We start from the raw sequence: 22,921 nt of genomic DNA on the forward strand, positions 1-22,921 counted from the left end.
CAAACTGTGAATGAATTCATCCAGATAAGAAAATTTAGTGGTGTTACACTTGCTATACCAAAATATCTCATAAAGGGGAAGTTATACTGTTTAGTCCAGACCATCTTTTGCATCTAACTTCTATTACAGAAATGGAAAGTATGGTTTTAAAAGGTGATGCACAGGACACTATGGAATAGTTTACAACAGCTCTTCTTGTTCTTTCCCTTGATATTCTCCAAGGTGAACATCCTCCCCATCCCAGGGTTGACCTGTAAGAAGGTACAACCGTTTCCTATGCTGCTGACATCCAGAAGGCCTAGTGCTCAGGTGAGACAATGAAAAATCTTTTCTCCTAACGTCCAGAAAGGTTATGCCTCCCTCATGAATCTTACAGTGACTACATTTAATGGTTGCATACAACCAGCCCACAGGTTGACTGACTGTTAACTGTATTTGATGAAAGAAAATAGAAACTAAATTATGAAAAAGGACAGAGGGTTCAGAAAATCATTAATGACCAGGAAATGAGGTTTTGACCTATTTGCAGTCATTAGTGCTTTTGTGAACCTTTCTGGCATTTGTAAAACTGCTGTTGTAGTTTACCTCAACCATTTAGACCAATTATAGACAGCAGGGATAAGTGTTTATATAGAAGTTAGCTTGGGGTTCATTATACTTGCATTCTACTAGAAATTTCTAATTACTGTCAGAACTTATTTGGTTGCTTTTTGACTGCATTTCATAATTGCTAATGCTTATCAAATTCATAACACACAATTAGCACATAAAAATGTTTCTATATATGGTACATGAAGAACATAACATTACACAAGAAGCACAACACAAAAAGCAAACACAATGAAGCAAACAAACCATATCAAATTATATGGGAAAGAGCTCGTGTCTTACCTATGTTTAAACTCTTTATTTCTTTATAGAAAGGGAACAGAAGAAAAAAGAACAAACAGTTAGCTGAAGAATAGATGGTAAAGCAAACATAGTATTTGTTTTATTTTACAAAAGGACACAGGAGAAGATATCTCTTTTCAGCACTAGCCTTAGCTTGGTTTACGGATGAAGAGCGTCTGGGAGTGATTCAGTTGCACACTAGTTCCCTAGTAGGATACCCCTGCCCCCAACCCCCCACCCCCATATAATTTACAGGAATCTTTCTGGACCACAGACATCGTTTTCACATGGAAGTATGTGTAGCTTGTGGGCTAGGAGCGAGAGAAACTGGCAGTTTTCTGAATACAGAACTGGGAAGGGGGAAGCACTGGGCTTAGGATATTGTCTGCCAGTTGGAGGCAACCACTTTAATCAAAATAGTTTTCCAACAGGCTATTTCTAAACAGAGTTCTACTACACAGTCTATTTTCCTCTCCGCCCAGTCTCTAAAATCATTGCTTAAAGCAAGTTTGGATGCTACATGGGATCTATTTGAGCCTATCAAAGCAACTCCTAGGGTAAAAAAAACCTTCTAAGTGAGCAGTAAGATACTGTACAATGGGAGATATATAGCATTAACTGATCCCTAGTTTACTGTCTAGACATGAAGTCAAAGTGTCCTCTACTTCCCAGAAGTAAATGAGTACATTCTCCACACCACAGTGATTCACTGTGTTTATGTAATTGCCATTTAGGAATATCCACTGAATGAAACAAAGATGTGCATGACTCCTGAGCTGCAGCACTCAATGCACAGCCCCAAACTTGCAATACCAACGTTAAACGTGACATGCAACACTCTTGAGTCAAAATTCCTATTAGCCACACAGATCAGGCACCTTCATAAAGGACAGTGCAAAGCAAATATGCACACTGGGATATTCTGATTTATAAAGTTACTCAAGATTTGTATTGGCTTATGTAAAACCAAAATGACATCTATTCTGAAATCTAGATAAAATGATGTATTTGGTTTGTAATACTTATGGACATACTCTTTGCAATGTTATTCAAGCTACTTGATACTAGCTGAAGACTGCTCTCATTCATACTTAAACGGCTCAAAGTTTCAAACGCTTACCCGTGTAACTCATACACATTTTAAGATGACCACCAAATCACAATTACTGCTATAGAAGATGTTGGCTGGAATGGACCATAATTCCCTTTAGAGGAAGAGGGGACAAAAGACATCATTGCAAATCCTAAAAATCTATGTGTCTAGTCATTTGCAGCTGTCCAACAACACTTAGTATACAATAGCTTTATTGTTCATTGCTAATAGTTGTAACAGAAGCTAAAGAAACTATGCTATGGAAAACAGCCTTTCCTAAAAGAAAAGAGAAAGTGGACAAAAGCAGATTAAGAAGGCCATCTTCTGCTTCTTTACTGATGCCCTTTCCAATTTTCCCTCACACATGCTGAAAAGCTCAAGTTCTCTCTTGCATAGAGAGAAAACAAAGTACTTGGATTAATACTGTTGTAAACTTGGAGACATTTTCAAATATCAGGTGTGCTAGGAAACTTTGTCACTGGCTGATATGAGGAAGTGAGGGGCATATAAATGCCTTATATTAAGTATTCTAATTTGAAAATGTTTCTCTTCACCTATAAAGCTGTAGTTCTATTTACTAGAAAGCTAAACAGAACTGAACAAATTAGAAAAAAAAACCCCAGCATATTCTATATAATGCAGAATTATAGGGTATATTGATATAAACATTTATAGCAGGTCACACATCCACACCAGCTACCTTCTGTGGTTTATACTGAGCTGCTAGCAGAAAGCACTGGATGATCTATGACTATTGTGGGTTTTTTTAAATATAATGAGGCAGCCTGATGGTGTATGAGGTTGGTGTCAGAGAGTGATTTCAGAGTAGAATTGGCCTGAATCAGATCTCTTTTCTCTTATACAAAATCAGAATTCACAATAGTGACATCAACAGAATGACATGAATGGAAGAGAGGTGTAAAATAGAGCTAGGCCTCCTATTCTCCAACAGTCAAATAATTTTGCACTTTTTCCCACTAATTAAAAACTGAAAGTACAGTGGAAGCAGAGGAATTTGTTACTGGCCATCATTAAAAAAAAGGCTAATGACCTAAATTCACTCAATGTACTTTGCAGCTATATCCAATTTACAAGAGCACTAATACTATTGCCTGAGTGGGCTGCAGAAGTATCAGAAGACAGACAATACAACCTATTTTTCCTCATTTTTCTGCAAATACTCAACAGTGCTGTAACTATAAGGTCCAGTTATGTGAGTTATGGTTTGAAGCAATAGCTCTTGCCTCTCCTAGAATGAGAAAAGGAAATGGAACAGAAATGGGTGAAGTGGTACACTCTGCACTCATGCCTTCCCTATTAAGTGACCAAATCTTAATGTTGGGGGGGAGGGGGGCGTATGGGATGGGAGGACAGAGATACAGTCTTAAAAAAGAGCTCTGATGATGCAAAGTGGCTCTGTATGTCAATCTTAACTGTACTTGTCAACCTACAATAATAGTCTTACAAGTATGGGAAAGAAGTGGGAAACTGTCTCTCAAAACCACTGATAAGGAAACCTTCCTTCTAACCTTGTAAGATTGTTATACCTTTGCTTATCACTGTGGCTTAATAACTAAGGGCAGTCAATTCTGTAGTTTTCAAATAAAACTAAATGATGTATAGTACTGAGGGGAGATTGTATCAAATGATCACCAAGAAGACAGAAGAAGATGGTTTGTACTTTTTGTACAAGTTGCTTTCTACTCTTTAGTCTTTCTCTGTAGTCATTGTTCTGATAAGCTACAGACTTTGAACTATGCATTTCTGTGCCCCATTTCTCCACTGGATTTTAAATAGGTTGAAAGTGACAATGTTTTACAAAATTATAAAAAGTAATGGTAAAGGCTGATTTGAGCACAGGCTACAGAAATTAAGTGCTAAGATTAACACCTTACCTCAGCTCCAATATACTAGTAACATTCCTGGATGGGAAGATACGTCGAATATAGTTAAAATCTCCAACAAAGAGACTTCCATCAATACCCACTGCCAGTGCTACAGGGGCCAAAAGCTTATTTCCTTCTGCCAGACCATTGCAGCTAGGACAGGATATGCTTCTTCGGCGCCCGTTTCCCATAATGCTGGTTATCACAGCTGGCTGCTGAGTTAGAAACTGATTTTCTCCATTGCCTTTGTGCAATATACCTAATAACAAAGAGGAGAAGAAGTGGTTATTATCATCATTCATTGCAGGGGACTTCAGGTAGTTCTGTTTTCAACAGCTGCTGTTAAGGACTGTACACTGAAATTTCTCCAGCATTTGGTTCTTCAGTGGTGCAAAAAGAGTGAAAGAGCTTGCAGTAGTAAAAATAAAGGTGTAATGAAGATTCTCTGTTAAAAAACACACACTTAACCAACCACAGACCCAAACCTAAACCCAGAGTACTTTGGTATTCATTACAAAAGAAAACACTGCCATACAACTCTCTGGCCTAGCACAGTGGTTTAGACTGTCTTATTAACTGGGAAGTGAGAAGGTAAACAGCGGAGAACATGTGTTCCTTATTTGTGTCCCTGGATCCTCTCACTCCAGTTTCCTACATTACGTTCTGTTTGGAATTTTGTGCCAACCTTACTATTCTCTTTCCACCTCTCAGTCTTTCACACTTTTTTCATGGAAAACGAAAAATGAGAAATGGAGATGCCAGAGAAGACGATAACACAGAAAATGAAAAGATAGGAGAAAGATGAAACTCTTAAAAGGGCTGCTAAGGACCAATGATAAAAGGCAAGAGGGAAGCTAGTGGTGAAGATCTTTATTAGGCTTCAAGAAATGCCTTTAAGATAGGACTTATTTTCAAAATATTTTTTCAAAGAGCAGACCCCTGCTCCAAGAAGGGAGTAGATTCTCTGCCAGAGTGACCATTTTCAATGTCATCAAAGATTGCAGAAATCTGGCTGGAAACTTTTAGCCTCATGTTCTTTTGGAAATGCAGTTGTATGATCCTAATGTAACTGGCTCCCCACTGGTGACAACAGTGAATATCATGCACTGTCCACATGTCTATCTCAACAGTGATCTGTTGCACAGGACTTTGTGTTCAAATAGCCTAATCTTGCCTATTCTGAACACTACTTTAGATTTCTTGAGCAACAATGTACTTTGCAATTTGTTAATGCAGGGATCAGCAGGAAGGCTGTAGAAAACACTTTACAGGGACCAAATGAAATATATGCTATGTATTCAGTTCCCTAAGAGTCTCCGGTAAAGTACGAAGACCAGGAACATTCAGCTTAGGATAAGTAAAGACAAAGAGAAGTGAGGAAGAACCAAACAGGTGACAAAAGAAAAAGACAAATGAGACTCAGTATCTTGTCACTGACTCATACTGCTTTTAAGCCCCATCTCAGATTAAAGGGGGAAAGATCAAACAAAAGGAACCAGGAATGGGTGTGGTTAATATAAGAAAAACAGGGAAGGAAGACAGAAGGACATTACAGGGAAATAAATGAACAAGACTAGAGAATAAAGATTTGGACTTTAAGAAAGTTATGCTGTGCAGAAAAGTAAAAAAATTGGTGAAATTCTACAAATTTGTTGAAATTCTGACAAGTGAAACACGTCCCATACCTTACTGAGCTAGAGGTGAAACAAAGAGTAAAGAAACTTCATTTTTTAAAGTGTAAATATAATGCCAATAAAAAAGTATTCACAGACATAACTCCATATAACACAGAAAACACATGGAATTAACTAACTTACCACTCTTGACATTAAGTACATGATGTTTATCCAAAGACCATCCTCCTAAATTGGAAGGATCTAGTTCAAATCCTTGCAGCAGTGCTGTCCTCTTCTCCCATAAAATGAGACTGGGGCAAGTCTCATATTCAAAACCCACAGAAACTGAAATAAAATAAAATAAAATCTGATCGACTTGCCGAACAAACACTGAATTAGACATCCAGAGCACATTCAAATCATCCAGCATTCTACTTCCCCAGTCTGCTCAAGAAGATGGAGTGATTATATTCCTCTCTTTTATTCTACAATATTAAACTCAGATCTTTGACTAGACACAAATTTGAAACTTCATTCACATGTACTCTGCAGGGATCTGATCACTTCTCTTTGAATAGCTGGTGTTGGGAAGTGACTGGTTTGGTGAGAGGAGAGTGAGTAACATAATTTTTAAAAGACAATAAAATTGTTCTATCAGATAACAGAACAAGATTAAACTCTTAATTTGCCAGATGTTCACAGCATCTATTTAGTGTGTTCATTTTACATACCATGTACCAAGGAGCAGTGAAAACTTTGTGTGCTTTTAAGCACACATGAACTGTAAGCATTACTCAGGAAAGAAATGTCCTATTCAATAATGTAAGAAAGAAAAGCTATAGCAAAGAAGATTTTAGAAACTATAGAAAAGAAAGAAGACTTTAAAAATAAGTTGTTCTTTCCACACTGGCACAGCTCTGATGCCCATTTCTAACACTGGTGTATCAAAATTACTCTGATACTCAAATGAAAATGAAAACTTAAAAATATTATGATGATCACTCTATTTTTCCCGCCCACTAGGACCAAGCGAACTAAAAATAGCCATACAACTACATGACTGAACAGCATTAGAAAAACACCATTTTCATTTCAAATGTATTATACCACAAGAGCCTATAATAATGGCATGCATGAAAATCCAAATGCACTGAAGAATGCCAGCCAGTCCAGCATGAGGCTCATTTATTAACTGTAAGAAAATAAAAACATAGTGATGGACTAGGTTTCACCTAAGTTCCTGTGGCCAGTTTTTCCCATTGTCTGGTCTAAACCTTCTAAGTCAGCTACCGATCAGGAAACACGGGCATGTTGGTGGAGTTTAGACCCTCTGAATGTGATCTTTAATGTGTAAAAGAAACAACACAAAGATAAATTGTGTCAAGAAGACAAGAACTGTTTAGTCTATATTTGCTTTTCCATAAGAAATCTTTGCAGTTTTCTTACTAAGAATTATAGCTGTTATTTGGAAAGTTTTAGGGCTTATATATGCTGACTTACCTACAGCATCTGACAACCCATAAACCTTCTGACCATATGCATCTGTTTTATCCCAGATAAATGTATACGCCAAGTTGGGAGATGCCTGAAATGATTTTTGAAACAAATGCCCTTCTACCGCTACCATCAAATGAACTTTGATTAGATTCAGCGGCACAAGTGACTGAGTCATGGTGATCTTAAGTAAGGATTTATATCCAGCAGTACGGGAACTCAGGTAGCTGAGCTTTATACTAGAGCCAGGGATCTCAATTTCTTCATGAAGAACCTGAATAGGAAAAAGATCAAACATGTTACATTACTGCTTTGTTATTTTTTTAGAATAATATTATTGCACTGCATATTCTTAGGAACTGATGACTTTCTACTACAGGGAGTGGTTATCTTCAAATCAGTGCAGTGATGCAGTTCAGCTGGACAAATAATTATTTGACATCTGTGTACACTTCTTTTTAAGAGCCCACTGGTGGCAAAAGTGCAAATAAGTACAAGCAGTTTTACTGCAAGTTATATGCAAGGGGAACATAAGAAATACAGTAATAGGAACCCACAACTTCTACTAACAGTTAGTATAATGTAAAGACTAACTGAATAAAGTAGTGAAACAATAGTACCAGTAGTTTTCCTTTGCCATAAATAACATACAAGAAAACAGCCTGCGGTTAGCACCACACACAAAGCCTTTGCAAAATTCTCTTGAAATACCTAAGCTGTCAACTGAAATACAGAGATATACTTGATATATTGTATGATAAGGAGAAGGTCCAAGGTAGTCAAAGATAAATGTGTCTAGGTGACATAAACCTAGGATATCTCCTGAAGACCTCATTAGAACCCTGGTATCTGTCAGAATGAATGCAACTCTACAGAGCCATTTGCTACAGCAATTCCAGGGGACAAATGGTGACTCTGTGGTAAGTGCTCAGGTCAGCACTAGCATCTGACCACTGATTTCTATATCCTTTTCACCCTCACTGTTCTTACCTGGGTTTCTGGTACAATGGGATTCCGGCCAGGAGCATCACTGAAGAAAGTTGAAAGTGGTGATGAAATGATGACTGGGTCAGGACGGACAAAACCACTTAGGTCACAGCTGGGAATGGAGTTCTCCTCCGTCTTCATCACAAGTGTGTCCATGGCATAGAAGCTATTCCATGGCAACCATACTGTCCTTTCCTGACTCATAAATGGGGCCCGTTCAAAGTGCAAAGTTAGGGATGCTCCACCATTTGCAACCAAGTCAAACCTAGAAAAATGTGGGCTTTAGAAGTGACAAGACTGAATAATTCCAGTAATAGCATTCCTGGCTAATGAAATAGGTATATAGGTACACCTATAGCAATAGGTATATGTCCTGGTTTCAGCTGGGATACAGCTAATTTTCTTCCTAGTAGCTGGTACAGTGCTGTGTTTTGGATTTACAATGAGAATAATGTTGATAACACACTGATGGTTTAGTTGTTGCTGATCAGTGCTTGCACCGAACCAAGGACTTTTCAGGTTTTCAAACTGCCCTGCCAGTGAGGAGGCTGGGAGGGGGCACAGCCAGGACAGCTGACCCCAACCGAGCAAAGGGATGTCCCACACCATATGGCATCATGCCCATTGTATAAACTGGGACGAAAGTTGGTGGGGGGCAGCTGCTCAGGAATAGGCTTGGCATTGGTTGGTTGATGGTTATCAAATTTTTTCATTCACATTGCTTGTTTTTCTTGGGTTTTATTTATCTTTTTGTTATTATCCTTTTCATTATTATTATTATTCTTTTCATTATTATTATGATTATATTTCAATTATTAAACTGTTCTTATCTCAAGCCACAAGTTTTCTTACTTTTACCCTTCTGATTCTCTGCCCCATCCCACTGGAGGGAGTGTGCAAGCAGTTGTGTGGTGCTTAGTTGCTGGCTGGGGTTAAACCACGACAGTATATTTTAAATGTCATGCTTCAAATGCTAAGTAATGGGATGTGAACCTTTGACAACTAAACAACTGAAATCTAGCCAAGACAAGCAATGATTTGAAGTCACTCGGGCAAACTTGTTCCTATGTATTAAGAAATCTGCATTAAATAATTAAAATATACCCAATAAACAAACCACCATATTTACTATTACAAGTCACCTTTATATATAAGAATCAGCAGAGAAGCCAAGTTCATACTGAGCTAGCTAAAAAATGCTGTCCATCAAGCACGGAATGGGACACATGGCAGTAAGAGAAAAGTAATGAAAATTTTTGCTGCTTGTGTTCTACAAATAAGAATTCCTGTCCCCAGGACGATTGATCTATATTTTTTCAGAGAGATTAGGTATTTACTCCCATCTCCCTACATAATCATAGCAGTAATGTCAAGCTGTGCAAGAATTTTGAAATCTGGCCTAAATGAGTAAAATACTTTAGGTTGTTCTGACAACAGAAGTAGATATCATGTAAATGCTGGCAATGTAACAAATTACTCAATGATTTCAATAATCTATTCAGATCTAAATATAGTTCAGCTCACCACTTACTGTAGCATTAAACCACTGAAATCAAGAACATTTTACTTCTATTAGAATAATATTCTGTGAAATGTGGAAATTAACTACTCCCTATAGTTCAGTTGACTCATATTAATTATTTCAATTCAATTATTGCATGCAAGATCAAGATAAAATGGCAAATGTTTACAATGCATGTGTCACAGATACACTTTTTTAGTTACCACAGCCACTAAACTAGATAAACCATGATACATTGATTTTTGTTTATCTGAATTTGTGTGCATTTCAAATCATCTGATACAAGGGGGGAAAAGCACTTTTTTGCACAGCAGGAAATTGTCTAAATATATTCAATTAGAATCTTTTGATTACATTCTACCCTGAAGAAACTCAAAAGATAGTGCATCTTCAAAAGGAGAGAGAGGCAGAAGGGAACTTTTAACAAAATATACTATTCTGTAATGATACTGCCTTTTTTTTTTTTTTTTTTCCTAGCAGTGTTAGCCTGCCTTACATTTTAAAATAAAATATTTCTGGTCTCAGCTGGGTATTACTGTAGTCCACAAATGTCTTCATAGATACAGAACAATTTCTTTGAAAGGAGTCTGCCTGCTAACACATTATTATCAGAAGTCAGCCTTTTCATATTTACTTGCAGTTAGTATTCAAAATGCCATGTGAAAAATTACTTTTGTGTTTACTTAATAGCTCTTTGCCCTGGGAGGAATGCAATGCATGATACCACATGGTTCCATTAGATCACACCATCTGTTAATCAGCAAAGATACTACATATGAAATAGGGACTCAATGAAGCAAGCAAACTCACGTGCCATCCTGACGAGTGATGGTATAGCCGTACTTTGGATACTTGACAAATGACACATTGACCCCAACTAGAGGAGTTCCATCTGTAGTCACCACTTGGCCTCTTATGAGAGACACAAGACTGAAAAAGAAAGATAATTGAAGGTATTAAAGTTAGTTACAAAAGCAAAGTTACATTGTTTATAAACTGAGTAGTGGAACACTTGTGCCTCATTTACTGTAAATCTAATTTACTCCAAAGGTTTTTACAATACTGAAGACACCACAATATTGCCCAGCTCCCTTTATATACTTAAATCAAGAAACTGCTTATCTATGCAGTGAGGTCTGTGTATACAGACTGGGAGTTAATGCTTTCCTTGTCTAATGAGGCTTTGTCTCATTGTCTAACGAGGCTTTGCAGAGTAGAAAGCTACCTCACATTCAGCCAAGCCAGAACTGTGACCCCAAAGTCCCACCGAAACGATGATTGGGCACTTCTCAAAAACCTCCCTGGGTACAATAGCGTGTCTGTGGATGCCTAATACACTTGAAAATTCTGGTGTAATGCCACACCTCTTTTTTATACAACCGATTTTCCAAATTAAGTTTCATGTTCCTTCATCTGAGGGAGTGACTGCTGTTGGTACACTACATTTGGTCCTGATTTGTAACCCTCGCTTTTCACTTTGTCAACAGGAGAAAGGATTTCGTTTTAAGGCCAACTTTACACACGGGCAAAATAAATTTTCTTAGCCAACAGGTTAAGCAACTTTGCTTAACCTAAAGGAGATGAAGATGGGTTATTCCTGTAAGAGGCACAGTCAGTCTTCTCTTTTGAGAGCATTTTGCTGCTAAGTGCACAGCGGGCAGAAACTGCTGCTGCCCGCCTGGCTGCGTTCTCAGCCCCCTGAGCACTGGAAGTAGCAAGCTCCACTTCTCCCTGCTCTTCTGCTCTCCAGCATGGCCTGTCTGTTTCTGCCCCTCTCCTCTCCCAGCTGGAGAGGAGTCTCCATCACCTGGCTCCTTTCCCTTCCATCTTCCGTGTATCCTGAGAAGCAGATTGGTGAGTGGGGAAAGCTGCATGGTAAAAAAGAGATGGGAAGGGAGAAGCTCCTTGTAGATGGCTTCCATTTCTACCTTGGAAATGTGAAAAAAGGTTCCTGGGAAAGCGGGAGAGAGTTAAATCCTGCTGCAACCCATAATCCCAGGGATTGCAAAATTGTATTTTGCTGTAGTCCTGGGTGAAAAGATTTCTATTTCAGCAGTACGTGCTTCCAGCACGAGCCACCAATTCTCTTCTGTAGCCATAGAGAGAGCCAGCAAATGAAAAGCCCTGTTTCTGAACTGACTTCCCCCGCAGGACTGGGGCTGCCCCTGAACCTTAGCAGGCTTCAGGCACACCAACCGGCACAGCATCCTGACACCACAGATTTCTGAGCTGTAGGATGAGGGGATTAAACTGGGCTGTGTTTTGCTGGAAACTGACAAAACGCAGTTGAATTCTGGGATGGCTACAACGCTTGCATCATCCCCATATCAGAGAACATCTATTTTTATTAGGAATATCAGGGATTGTTTTCAGGTCTTTTCTATTACCTCTGAAATGTTCAAGGTGCTGTGATGTAAATTTCTGACTGTATTATATTGGCTATTTAACAACTACTTCCTCATATTTTTATTCCAAACAAGGTGTAATATTTTCTTCAATACTACATAAAAGAAACTAATTAATGAAAATGAGCCATTCCTGTTACTTTTCTTTTAGAACTTTCAACCACGTCCTGAGCCTCCAGGTCAAATTTTAATTTTCAAAATCAACATTTTGTAACAGAATATGGAATTTAATAAAAATTGATATCTGTTGAGAAAATCTACTTAGGAATACATTGGACCAAGATAATTGTCATGGCATTATTAATTTTGCTTAAATTATTTTATGTTACACACGGAAATACTTGTAGGAAGACAGTCATTCAAGCTTCTATAGGGGAAGAGTGCAGAAAGCAGATTTAGAAAGAATTCATCATATGGTAGAAGAGAATTAATAATGTTCATGACAATTCTTTCTACCCTCAATTTTAATATTTCAAGAGACAATTTGAATAAGAACATTTTGGCCAATAATCTTCTTTTTTCTTTCTAAAATGCCAAAATATGGAACACAATGTCTATTAAAATTTGTAGCTAAAGTCTGGATTTATAACAAGTAATATGTTGACTAACAGTCAGACATAGGACAACTTTTTTTTTGGTAATCTTTTGAAAATGTAACTGACAAATAAAGCTGAGACATTAATTCTTTTTTTTTTTTTTTTTTTTTTTTTTTTAACATGGAAATTAAATGTGTAAAAACACATAGCTATTTTTTTTCCTGAAAACTTCATTTCATCTTGTTTTTGCATAGAAACAACCAGTGAGATCTAAATAATTTTGCAGTCAATATATTTTGTAATTTATTGCTTTAGCAGGGTAGGAAATAACTTCTTTTTCTTATACTAGTACTGGAAAAAAATCATAACCACTATTTTGTACCACTTTTTCATCTTTTTCAATGGAATGAGAGGTTGAGCTAAGAAAAGAGAGAAGCCATTATCTTCCATGGTAGCTACTTCTTGAGACTATGGCAGCTTCAGTATACGTGAAACTTGGAGTCTAACCCTGTGGCACTTTTTAAAAGTCAAAAACCTTAGTTTTAATACTTTCGATTTGACACTATACATTAGATTTACCTAAAGTTGGTACCAAAAATAACAGCTGAGCTGTAGAATTCTCAAAAGCACCTTCACAACTTAGAGGGTAAGGCCAATTTAAAAATGTCATTAATACACCATTTGCAAAGATATGTGAAAATACGCTATGTACTTCAGATGAATAAAACAGAACTCAGACTCCTGCTATGAGGAACTCTAGAAAAAGTTTTTTAAAAAAATTTAAGATTTCAAACGAGATTTTTTCAAAGGAGCCTCAGGATTGAAGTGCCCAGCTCCTGCTTCATCTAGAGCTCTAACTCTTAGACTGTTTTGAAGACTCCAACCCGTATCTATACATAAACAGCTTGATTATTTCTAGTATAATTTCTAATGTTTCTTGGGTGGTGCAAGAATGTCTGGATATCACTATATTCATCTAGAAATTTGGAATGATCTGCTTTTGTATAATACTTCAAGATCTAGGAATAAAGTGTGGGATCATGTTAGTAACTAAATATTATCAGATGATAGTGGAATACAGATACAGGGAATACACTCATTTTCATTCTGGGTGGCTTAATGAGGCAATGGCTCAAGCACTGATTAGCATACAATATGTAACAGGAAACTGCCTGCTCTTCTTCACTCAAGGAAATTTTGCTGACCGTAACATATATAGAGCAGGCTGTGGACTATATGCTTTTTTTATGCTGTAGCCTGTATTCCATTTTGGACAAATTATTCAGCTTCATCAATTAGTAAGCTTCTCTCTTGTCTTGTTTTCCTTTTCATGCAACACTGCAGAAAAATTGCGAGAATTCCCTCATTTTATTTTTGCAGAGCTGATGAGAAAAAAAAAAATCACAACAAATTTAGATGAAAACAGAACAATTTTCTTCCATTTTTCCAAACAACTCCCTGTGTGTACACATAGGGTATTTTATAGAATAGAATAAAGTCTGTATTACATAGAGTAGGATCCAACAGGGCTTTTCTGATAGAATATGGAAATCATTGTGCAATTTGAGCATCATAGGGATGAATACAATGAGGACCTGCCTGGTGTATTCAGAAACATTATGATCCTCATTTTACAGACAAATATTTAGTGACTTGCTCTACATCACCCAGTAAGCCTGTAATGAAATCCTGACTGAAAAAATCAGTTTCGTGTAATGAAGTCCAATCTTTTGGGTGTTATCTCAAATGAAGTTCTTTCTTCAGTTTTAACTTTGGCAATATGAACATAATTAACATATTCATCAATTTCTTAGCATCCTTCCACGGAGATCTATTTAAATAATATTGATAAATAGGAACACCACTCTTCTTGTAAGCATACAATGGCATCAAATATCAATTAATGATGTGCTGGCTTTTAGATTCATTATCATTATATAATTAATAATCATAGGAAGAACAGACATAGAAAAAGAAAGCTAAGAAGAAAACAAAAACCTAGTCAGATGTATTGATGATGCAAGTAAAACAGCAAGTAAAACAGTTTTATATAAGGAATAAATAATAAACCCCCCTAAATTTATATATCTATAAAATAATTTGAAATGTTATTCCATTATTGAAACTGTGTTAATGGCACTAAATAAAATGTCATCTCTTTCTAACTGGAAACAAGTTTGCATTTTCCCTTGTTCTAGATTACAGTCTTCATAAAATATAAACCTTAGAAGCTCCTACTCAGTGGAAGGAACCTTCTTCTAGGTGCTGCCAATATGTTAAAATGCTAATAAAACTCAGTGTTATAAAATAAAGGCCACATCATAAATTGCAACAGAGTGCCCTCAGTGATGCCCGAGGTGCAAATTCGTGAAGCATCTGAAAGCAGCATCTCATTAAAACATGAATAAAATCTCTGGGAGAAATTTTCCCACACAATGCAACTGCACAGATACAGTGTCATATTTATAGCTGCTACCTGCTGTTGAAGGGATTTTCTCCTGGGATGATATGAGTGCTGTCCTTCCCCACTAACAGCTTGATTCGATCATAGAATGACTTCACAGCTGGTGAACCAGAATGGCTCTGTTGTATGATGTCAAGAGGATCACGTGAACCCCGGCACAGCAGGCTATTTTGACAAGTAGACTGGAGGCAGCAGTCTGGGTCTAGGCAGTCAACCAAGCCATCTGAAAGGTAAGGATCATCAAGATTCAGCCGGCTGCACAGTGTTATCAAGCAATAATATCTAATGGACTTCTTAAGGCACTGTGAAAAAATGTTAACGCTTACTCTTCATAACATCTCTACACCGTAAACCTGGTAATTGAACCAATAATGCAATGAGGATGACACTTTCTCAAGTACACTGGTTAAATACCATTACTGCTACAATTAATTTAAACCAGTGTTGGATGAGAATGAATCCCAAAGAAATTTCTTAAGGGTTGAAATTAGGAAGAAGGAATAGTGGAAGGAGTACGGGATTATTTGTTTAGGTTTTCTGTTTGTTTTATGTTTGTGTTTTCTTAAATCTTTACAACTGTTTGTTTTACAAAATTTTTAGATCTCCATGCTGGGCTATAAGAGTCTTGAGAATTATGCTGTTTAATTTCATTTGTTCCATTTGGGGAGATGAGGGAAGGAGATGGGGATGGCAGAGTAAGTTATCATTACTTAAGTAAAATAAAAATTGCGTTGTACCCGTTTTGGCAATTCATAGGGAAGTGCTGCTGGAAGTCCCACCTCCCATAGATATCTGAATCAGAACTTGTTTGCATGCTTGTATAAGGAAGCATCAGTCACAAAGCTGGTGGGTTCAGTCATCATATGACATATTAGGTTGTCCATCAAGAATATTTCTTAAGAAGTATTTTTAAGAAAAATTGGAATTTAAACACCAGAAATTAAAATGGAGTCCTCAATGGGCAGATCAATCTGTACACTTAGATAAATCACAACTGACTATTTTTAGCACATACAGTAACAACTTCTAGCATCATCCTTTCCTTTGGTATCATCATTTAACTGAAATATGTTCTCTCAATGGAGTTCTACTGTAATTTAGAAATTAATAACCATTTACTTTAAAATATTATCATCTCTAACAATTTAGAAACATTTGTTCATCTAGTCTGGCAAGAATCAGGCATTCAATCTGCAATCTACTTAGGTCTGTAAACTTTCAGAGACTCCCCAAGGCATATTAATCTGATTTTTGAATACAAATATGGCCTGCGCACATACTGAGATCATAAAAACGAAAGAACATTCCAGTAGATCAGTTGACGAAAGTACTTTAGTGTAAGATCATGACTCATGTATTTTCAAGATTTCCAAATGCACAACAGACCAGCATTACCCTACACAGTGATAATCAGAAAAACAACAAAAGAAAATCCAGCCCAACCCCAAACCTAGAAAAGTTTTCTTATTTTACAATTAGCCTTGTATTTCCAACAGATTGTGTGTGCCTGAAATGACTGTTTCTAATTTAAAAGCAAAATTGCCAAGGTATGCTGACAATGTTTCATTCAGCCCTCTGAGGAAATTTAAGTCAGACAAACTACCTTGTTGCGAGAGCTATACATTGCTTTAAGGTCAGTCGCCTGTTCACATTAAGAGCTCTATTCATCTTGAAATCCTTTCCAATGTGGTGGTAGGAATTTTTTTTGCTACAGTCCATTTTCCACCCACTTTATATAATCATTGTAAGAACATCATTAGCTTCAGATTATAACTCAAGGCAGTTTTCCTATTAAGGTCTGAAAACTTTTTCTCAGCATCCTGCTTTCTTTCTCAGTTTGTGACACTTCTACAACTATGAACTTAAGGCTGCCCACTGTTTAGACTGCTCAGTTCTTTTATTCAGATGACCACCAGTCAAGAGAATCCTATCAACACATTACAAATAACAGAAGCAAAACACAGGCTATAAATTACTCCCTTTGACAAATTTACATTTACCTGTTCGAGCTGCATCATCCTTTTGTTATACCTGTTATTAGAGGTGAGCATACGTTATGTCTGTAATGACCTCATCATGCAGCAGATTATGGGATGCTGTGACCGAACACTTCTGATGACACCATGAACTTTCAATTGGCATATCAATCTCTCAGCGTCCTGTCAGTCATGCGAATCACATCTTTATGCTCGCAAGCCCCCTTGGATATAGTCTGACATTGCAATCTTCAGTAAATTACCCTGTCACTGCCAATCTCACCGTTATCTCACAAACAATCAAGCAGGCAATCAAACTGCTCTGAATTGTCAGTTCAGGACCTGGGAGGCTTGAAACATCTCCATTCAATACCAGGGAGAAACCTGTGTACGATTCCTTTCACGTAGGAAGGTTTTTATGCAGTTATGTGAATTCAGACTTGCACACTTGCAGATGCTTACAAGAATATTTAGAAAAGACATCTACTGTAACATAAATATACACGATTTACTTGTTTGGAACATTATTACTTATAATATATGGCTATATTCCCCTGTACTAATTTATTCCTAGATGGCAGGATTTGGGAGTTAGGATATTTTAACCTTATGCCAACTAGTTGATACAGCTTGTTGCAACAACAGAACTGAGATATGGATCTGTTCAACATACACTGCCAGAACCAGGCACTGCTGGTTGGTGTCAAAGGCTTATACACTGCTACACTGTTTGCATCCATAGCTGCATTGCTGCTATTTACCTTGTTGCTCTGAAAGCTCTGAGTATGACAGAGTATTCATTACTGTCAGAATATATTTGTTTCAAGTTCGTGTTTGCCTAATTTGATATCTGGATGCATTATCAGGGTGGTTGAGGTTGGCAGGGAATTCTGGAGGTCATCTGGTCCAAACCCCTGCTCAAGCAAGGCTACCAAAAGCTGACTGCCCAGGCCCATGCCCAGACAGTTTTTGATTATCTCCAAGGAGGGAGACTCCACAGCCTCTCTGGGCAACCTGCTCCAGTGCTCAGTCACCTTCACGATAAAAAAGTGTTTGCCAACATACATTTGCGGCTGGGTTGTTCCTCCCCAGATGCAGGTCCTCGCACTTCATGAGGTTCCTATCAACCCATTTCTCTAGCCACATTGTACCATTATATATAATGTAAATTGTTACAGAATAATTTAGTTGCATTAGACTCAGTTGATTAAAACAAGGGGTAGAAAAAATGTACCTTCTGTAAGAGAAAACTCTGCCATAAGCATGAATTTTAATTAGAATTCAGTACTTTGTTTTTTAATATATATTTCAGAGCTTGTCATCTTCCAGATTTCCTCAGGCACACTGAATTATTTATATGGTTAATTCAATGATAAAAACCTCGCCATTAGCCTCACCAAGGTACTGCTGTTTTTCATAGCGTACACAGCTGAGTTTAAAGTGGCCATTTAGCAGCTGACACTCTGTATGCTAAAGGGAAAAGACTGTAGAGGGAGTTAAGATGGTGCTGAATGTCCTCCAACAATCTGAGACCAAAGGAGGTCCTAACTTGGCCTTAAATGAGAAGAAAGAAAGAGGAAATTTTGATCTGATTTAAACTGGCAGCACAGGATTAGCTCTCCATTGCTGTTCATGGTTCTTCTGAATTCCCAAATCTTTTCAGAAATGCAGTGAGTGACTTGGTATTCCTCTTGAAGACTTCTGCTAATAGATACACACATTTATTGACTTTCTGTGAAATGTTCCACAAGCTTTTTGGCAGACTTAACTATACAGCAAAAAGAAAATTTAAAGTGTTACATGTAAGTAGAATAATCTACTCGTGCATGCCATACTTTAAGATGGCCTTATTATTGTGTTCCTCTTGAACATCATTACAAGGCCTAAAAAGTTCTCAGTAGAAATAGTGATATATTTTACTGTTAATGCATTTAGATCTTCTCATCATCAGTCTTCTTCACCGCTGCATATATTTCTCATCACATTCAGGTGACTGGATTCAGAATTTTGCCACACCTTTCAAAAGTTGACGCTTGAGCTATTGTGTTGGGTTTTTTTAACTCCTACAAGTAAATTATCTTTAGTTTGCACTCTTCATCAAATACTTGCAAGTTGCGCTTCAGGTTCAATTCACGATGCACGTTAGAATGAGTCAACTTTGACCTGATATCCAGCTGCTTGAGAAAATGCTTTCTGTACCCAGCAGGGGACAATTTTGTTTCCAAAACAAAACTTCTGAGCACATGCTCAGTAGAGGGCATCCTTACACTTCATTAGCTTCAGGAGCTGGTGACTTTCAGAGAGTAATTCCTGGAAATTTTTCTTTCTCCAATAAACATTTTAGACTGATGATTAAAATGGAGGCAGGGAGCGGGGGGGAACAGCAGCTACTACGAACCCTGAGGGCAAAAGGGCCTTTGATCACTCTAAGGGCAAATTAGTTAATTTATCATGATCCGATTTTAATTATGTGTAGTATTAATATACCCAAGGTGAAAGAATTAGAGATGCTCTATCAGATTATCAAAAGAGTAGGCCTTCTCTCTGCCAACACAGAAATATTTTAATTGAGCTCTAAAACTTCATGCAGAACTGTTTCCACAGACAGGCTATTCCACAGCCCAGTATATCTTATTATCAGGAAGTTTTATCTAACATTTAACCCAAATTTTCACTCTTGTAGCTTGATCTAATTACTGTTAGCTATATTGGCATACGTCATTCAAATTAATTCCTCAGAATGTGCTAACAAGAAAGGAAATGCTTCTAATCCTGTTCCAGCCCTATTCCTCAATTAGCCAAACTAGAAAGCCTCTCTATAAACTGTCAGGATATCTATTACACCACTGGCTTTTATAACAAACTGTGAGCACAACAGAGTATTTGTGGAACCATAAACCTACACCAAAGCTGCCTTTCAGGAAAAGCAGGACTGTAAATCCCAAATTGTGGTAAAGTAAAATAGTTTATGTGTAAGATGGGTGTGCCTTTTAACGCCCCAAAAACTCCCTAATGAGCTTTTAAAGTACACTGGAATATGACATTGGAAGAGCAACAGCCCCACTTTCCTTGCCCACTCAGGGTCCCTGTAGTGCCCAGAGTTCTGGCAGTCAGGAAAACCCTCATCTCTAAGAGCACCGGGTGGAAGAAACTACTGCAGGTGTAGCTCCAGCTACACACTGAGTGCTTGGTGGTTCTTCGGAACCTGTGAATGCTCCAACTTCAAACCACACATCGCTTAGAGCAGAGCTGACCTAGAGGGCTCCAAGATGAAAACAACCTTGAAAAAAATGTTTGTTCGGTTCCAGTGTACACATGGATACCTACGCAGCAACTGGTGGTTCCATTAAGCCATGGAATTTGCAGTCGTTCTATTTCTTGCTTTCTCTTCTCCATGGGTTATAAGAGCATGTTATTGTAGTAACATGTCCCGTGAGGGACAATGTAAGGATAAGCTGTCTAATGTGTGTAAAGGCGATTAGAGGCTGACATGAAGTTTTAACAAAATCACATACAAGCACACTCATTAGCTCTTGTCAAACTTACATAATGTCTAGTTCTGATACAGATTTTATACTCGAGCCTACATGACTCACCCTGGCCCCCATCCACAATAGATTTCAACTACTCATTACATTTAATGTTCTAAAACTGACTATTGTACAGGCTCTGGGAAGGTATTTTCTGTGCCAAGAGTATTCTGGGTATTTATATTGAGAACTTCATAAAATCTTTTGTCTGTGCTGAATTAGAGACCCCTGCTGAGGCAATGCTTGTTGAGGCAAGCTAAATTACATGATTTGCTTTTGTGCTGTGAAATACTTGTATTATCTTAAATGTCACGAGCCTGATGCAGTATCAAGTCACAGGATTTGTAATTTTCTAAAAGCAATTTTTTTCTAAATGTTTATTGCAGGAAGACACTTCTCTTTTCTTTCTATTTTCTTTCTGTCTAATTTCAGAGATGAGTTTTCTAAGACAACTCAAATAAACAACCTTTCAATCAGTCAAGTACACTGTCCTGACAGTGAACTTCTCTAGAAATGTATTTTTCTTGTGAATTGAAGAAAATTCATACTGGAGCAGAGAGCTGGTTTTCTCTCATTCATTATCTTTAATGTATTGTGCCAAACAGAATTACCGCCAACTGTACTTCTTGGCAGGGGTTACAGCTATATAGTAACAAACTGAAGGGCAAAATTTGCCTTCTGAGATATGTACAACTCTCTTTGGAAAGTCAAGTGGAAATAAATTAAAATGTATTTTAAAAAGAATGTCCCACTTTGCATAACAAACAAGGAATTCCTCATTCTATTTATCTTAGTATTCTATACTGCTATGGATTGCTTCCTTTCCTTCCCCACCCAATTTTAGTCCAGATAATTAAATTTTGAGGAGAAATGTGATCTGTGAAGTGATATAAACAGTGATTGCGTTTAAGCTTTTTTTTTTCTTTCAAGCTGCCTGCACCTGTCCTCTCCATCCTGATCAAATCTGAAACAAACCAATTGAGCAAAATTTTGGTTATTTTCTGTTTTTCTTTCTCTGAGATTACATAATCTAACTGTTTTGTCAATAAAAATTATAAACATGAGTATATGAATTCTGAATGGATGCAAAAGGTAGGAGAAGAGAGAAAGAAGGAAAAGCCTAGAAAGAGCAACCCCAGTGAGCAATACAGGCTCCCGCCAGGCCTGCTTCTGCAGAGACCAGAGTTTTTACGTAATATCTCACTCAAATTATCCCATCAAGTTGGGGACAAATGCCCCTCAGACATGATCTCCTGGTATCAACTTATCAACTGCATCCAACACCTAGTGAAACTATTCTTTAGAAAAGAAAGATGATTTTTGCTATGCATTACATTGTCCATTTTACTTGGAGGCGCTGTAAGGTCTAAGGTGAAACCTAGTTAAACATACTCAATTTATGAAGACTTTTCCAAGACACTAAAAACATTTTTCAATTTAGGAATGAGCAATATTATAGAATAGTTATTGTAAAATATATACAATAGCCCTGTAGTGATTTCCTTGTACAATATGACAAAAGAAATATGAACTCAGAAAGTAATGTACCTTCTCACATTCCTCAAAATATCATTTCTAATCCCTTAATTTCCTAAAATAAATCCACGGTGAATTAAATGGGTTATACATGTCTATTGGGGGGATTATACATTGGAATCACAATTATAGGTCTTAAAATAAAGCTATTTCTAATCCCTCCAAAAGATGCTTAATAACTATTAGACTACTGAGGGACTGATTAAGGAAAGGGATTAGATTTAGAAGTGGCCACAGTGAGTAAATTATGAAATCCAAACATGTTTTGGAAAACAGAAGCATTTTCCAATTTAAAGATCTTAAAAGTGAGTCAATGCCAGAAACCCCTTACCTTTCAGTTAGTTTTCTCCTTAAAGATAAGTAAGTAAATAAACAGATAAATAAGAGACTTGCAAGTTTTTTCAGCAAAGTAGCCTATGCACCATAGTGACCCTAAACAGGTTCATAATGAAGACCCAGTTAAGCCCATATCTGGATTTGACATGTGATGGTAAGGACAAACACAGGTGAATTTCCCAGTGCTACCTCGGATCACGCACAGCTCTACTTGAACGGCCCTAAGAGGAGAAAACAGCTTTGGACACTGTCTCCTCTCCCTGCTCTGGAATCCTGTTTTATTTATGTGAGTAATACACACTGACATCTCATTTAAAATGAAGATTTGTAAATCTCAACAAGATAGGGACACATCTGCCTCTTCTAGGAATAAACCAACTAAAGGGCATTAATCCAAAATTGAAAGAAAATATTAAGTATAATCTTTCATTTTTCTCTTTTTGAACTATGGTATGGAGTTCACATTGTGGCAGATAATAAGACAAAACAGGACAAATGGGAATCCCTTTGGAGTCAGTGGCAATGCTCTTCCTGACATCCATGAAATAAAGACTTGGCCCAAGGCCTTTGAATCTGATTGTGAGATACAACTGCAATAAGAATGGCTGAACAGTGAAAGAGCTCCAAACTATGTTAAATCTGTTGCCAC

General features: G+C 37.3%; 1 protein-coding gene across 4 annotated transcripts in view; it reads right to left on the reverse strand.

Moving 5' to 3' along the window:
- The window catches only part of TENM2 (teneurin transmembrane protein 2), a 741,247-nt gene that overhangs the window by 28,754 nt on the left and 689,572 nt on the right, over positions 1-22,921 (reverse strand). For 2 of the 4 annotated variants that reach the window (XM_074883298.1, XM_074883299.1), the window contains 7 exons: positions 14,907-15,117; positions 10,300-10,419; positions 7,971-8,232; positions 6,987-7,254; positions 5,688-5,831; positions 3,880-4,129; positions 892-912 (listed from right to left, as the gene is read on the reverse strand). In XM_074883298.1, coding sequence (XP_074739399.1) covers positions 892-912; positions 3,880-4,129; positions 5,688-5,831; positions 6,987-7,254; positions 7,971-8,232; positions 10,300-10,419; positions 14,907-15,117 — 1,276 coding nt within the window. The remainder of the gene's footprint in view (positions 1-891; positions 913-3,879; positions 4,130-5,687; positions 5,832-6,986; positions 7,255-7,970; positions 8,233-10,299; positions 10,420-14,906; positions 15,118-22,921) is intronic. The other 2 variants (XM_074883301.1, XM_074883300.1) reach the window with 1 other exon arrangement.

Source organism: Strix uralensis, chromosome 14 (genome assembly GCF_047716275.1).
Source record: "Strix uralensis isolate ZFMK-TIS-50842 chromosome 14, bStrUra1, whole genome shotgun sequence".
NCBI classification, from domain to species: Eukaryota; Metazoa; Chordata; class Aves; order Strigiformes; family Strigidae; genus Strix; species Strix uralensis.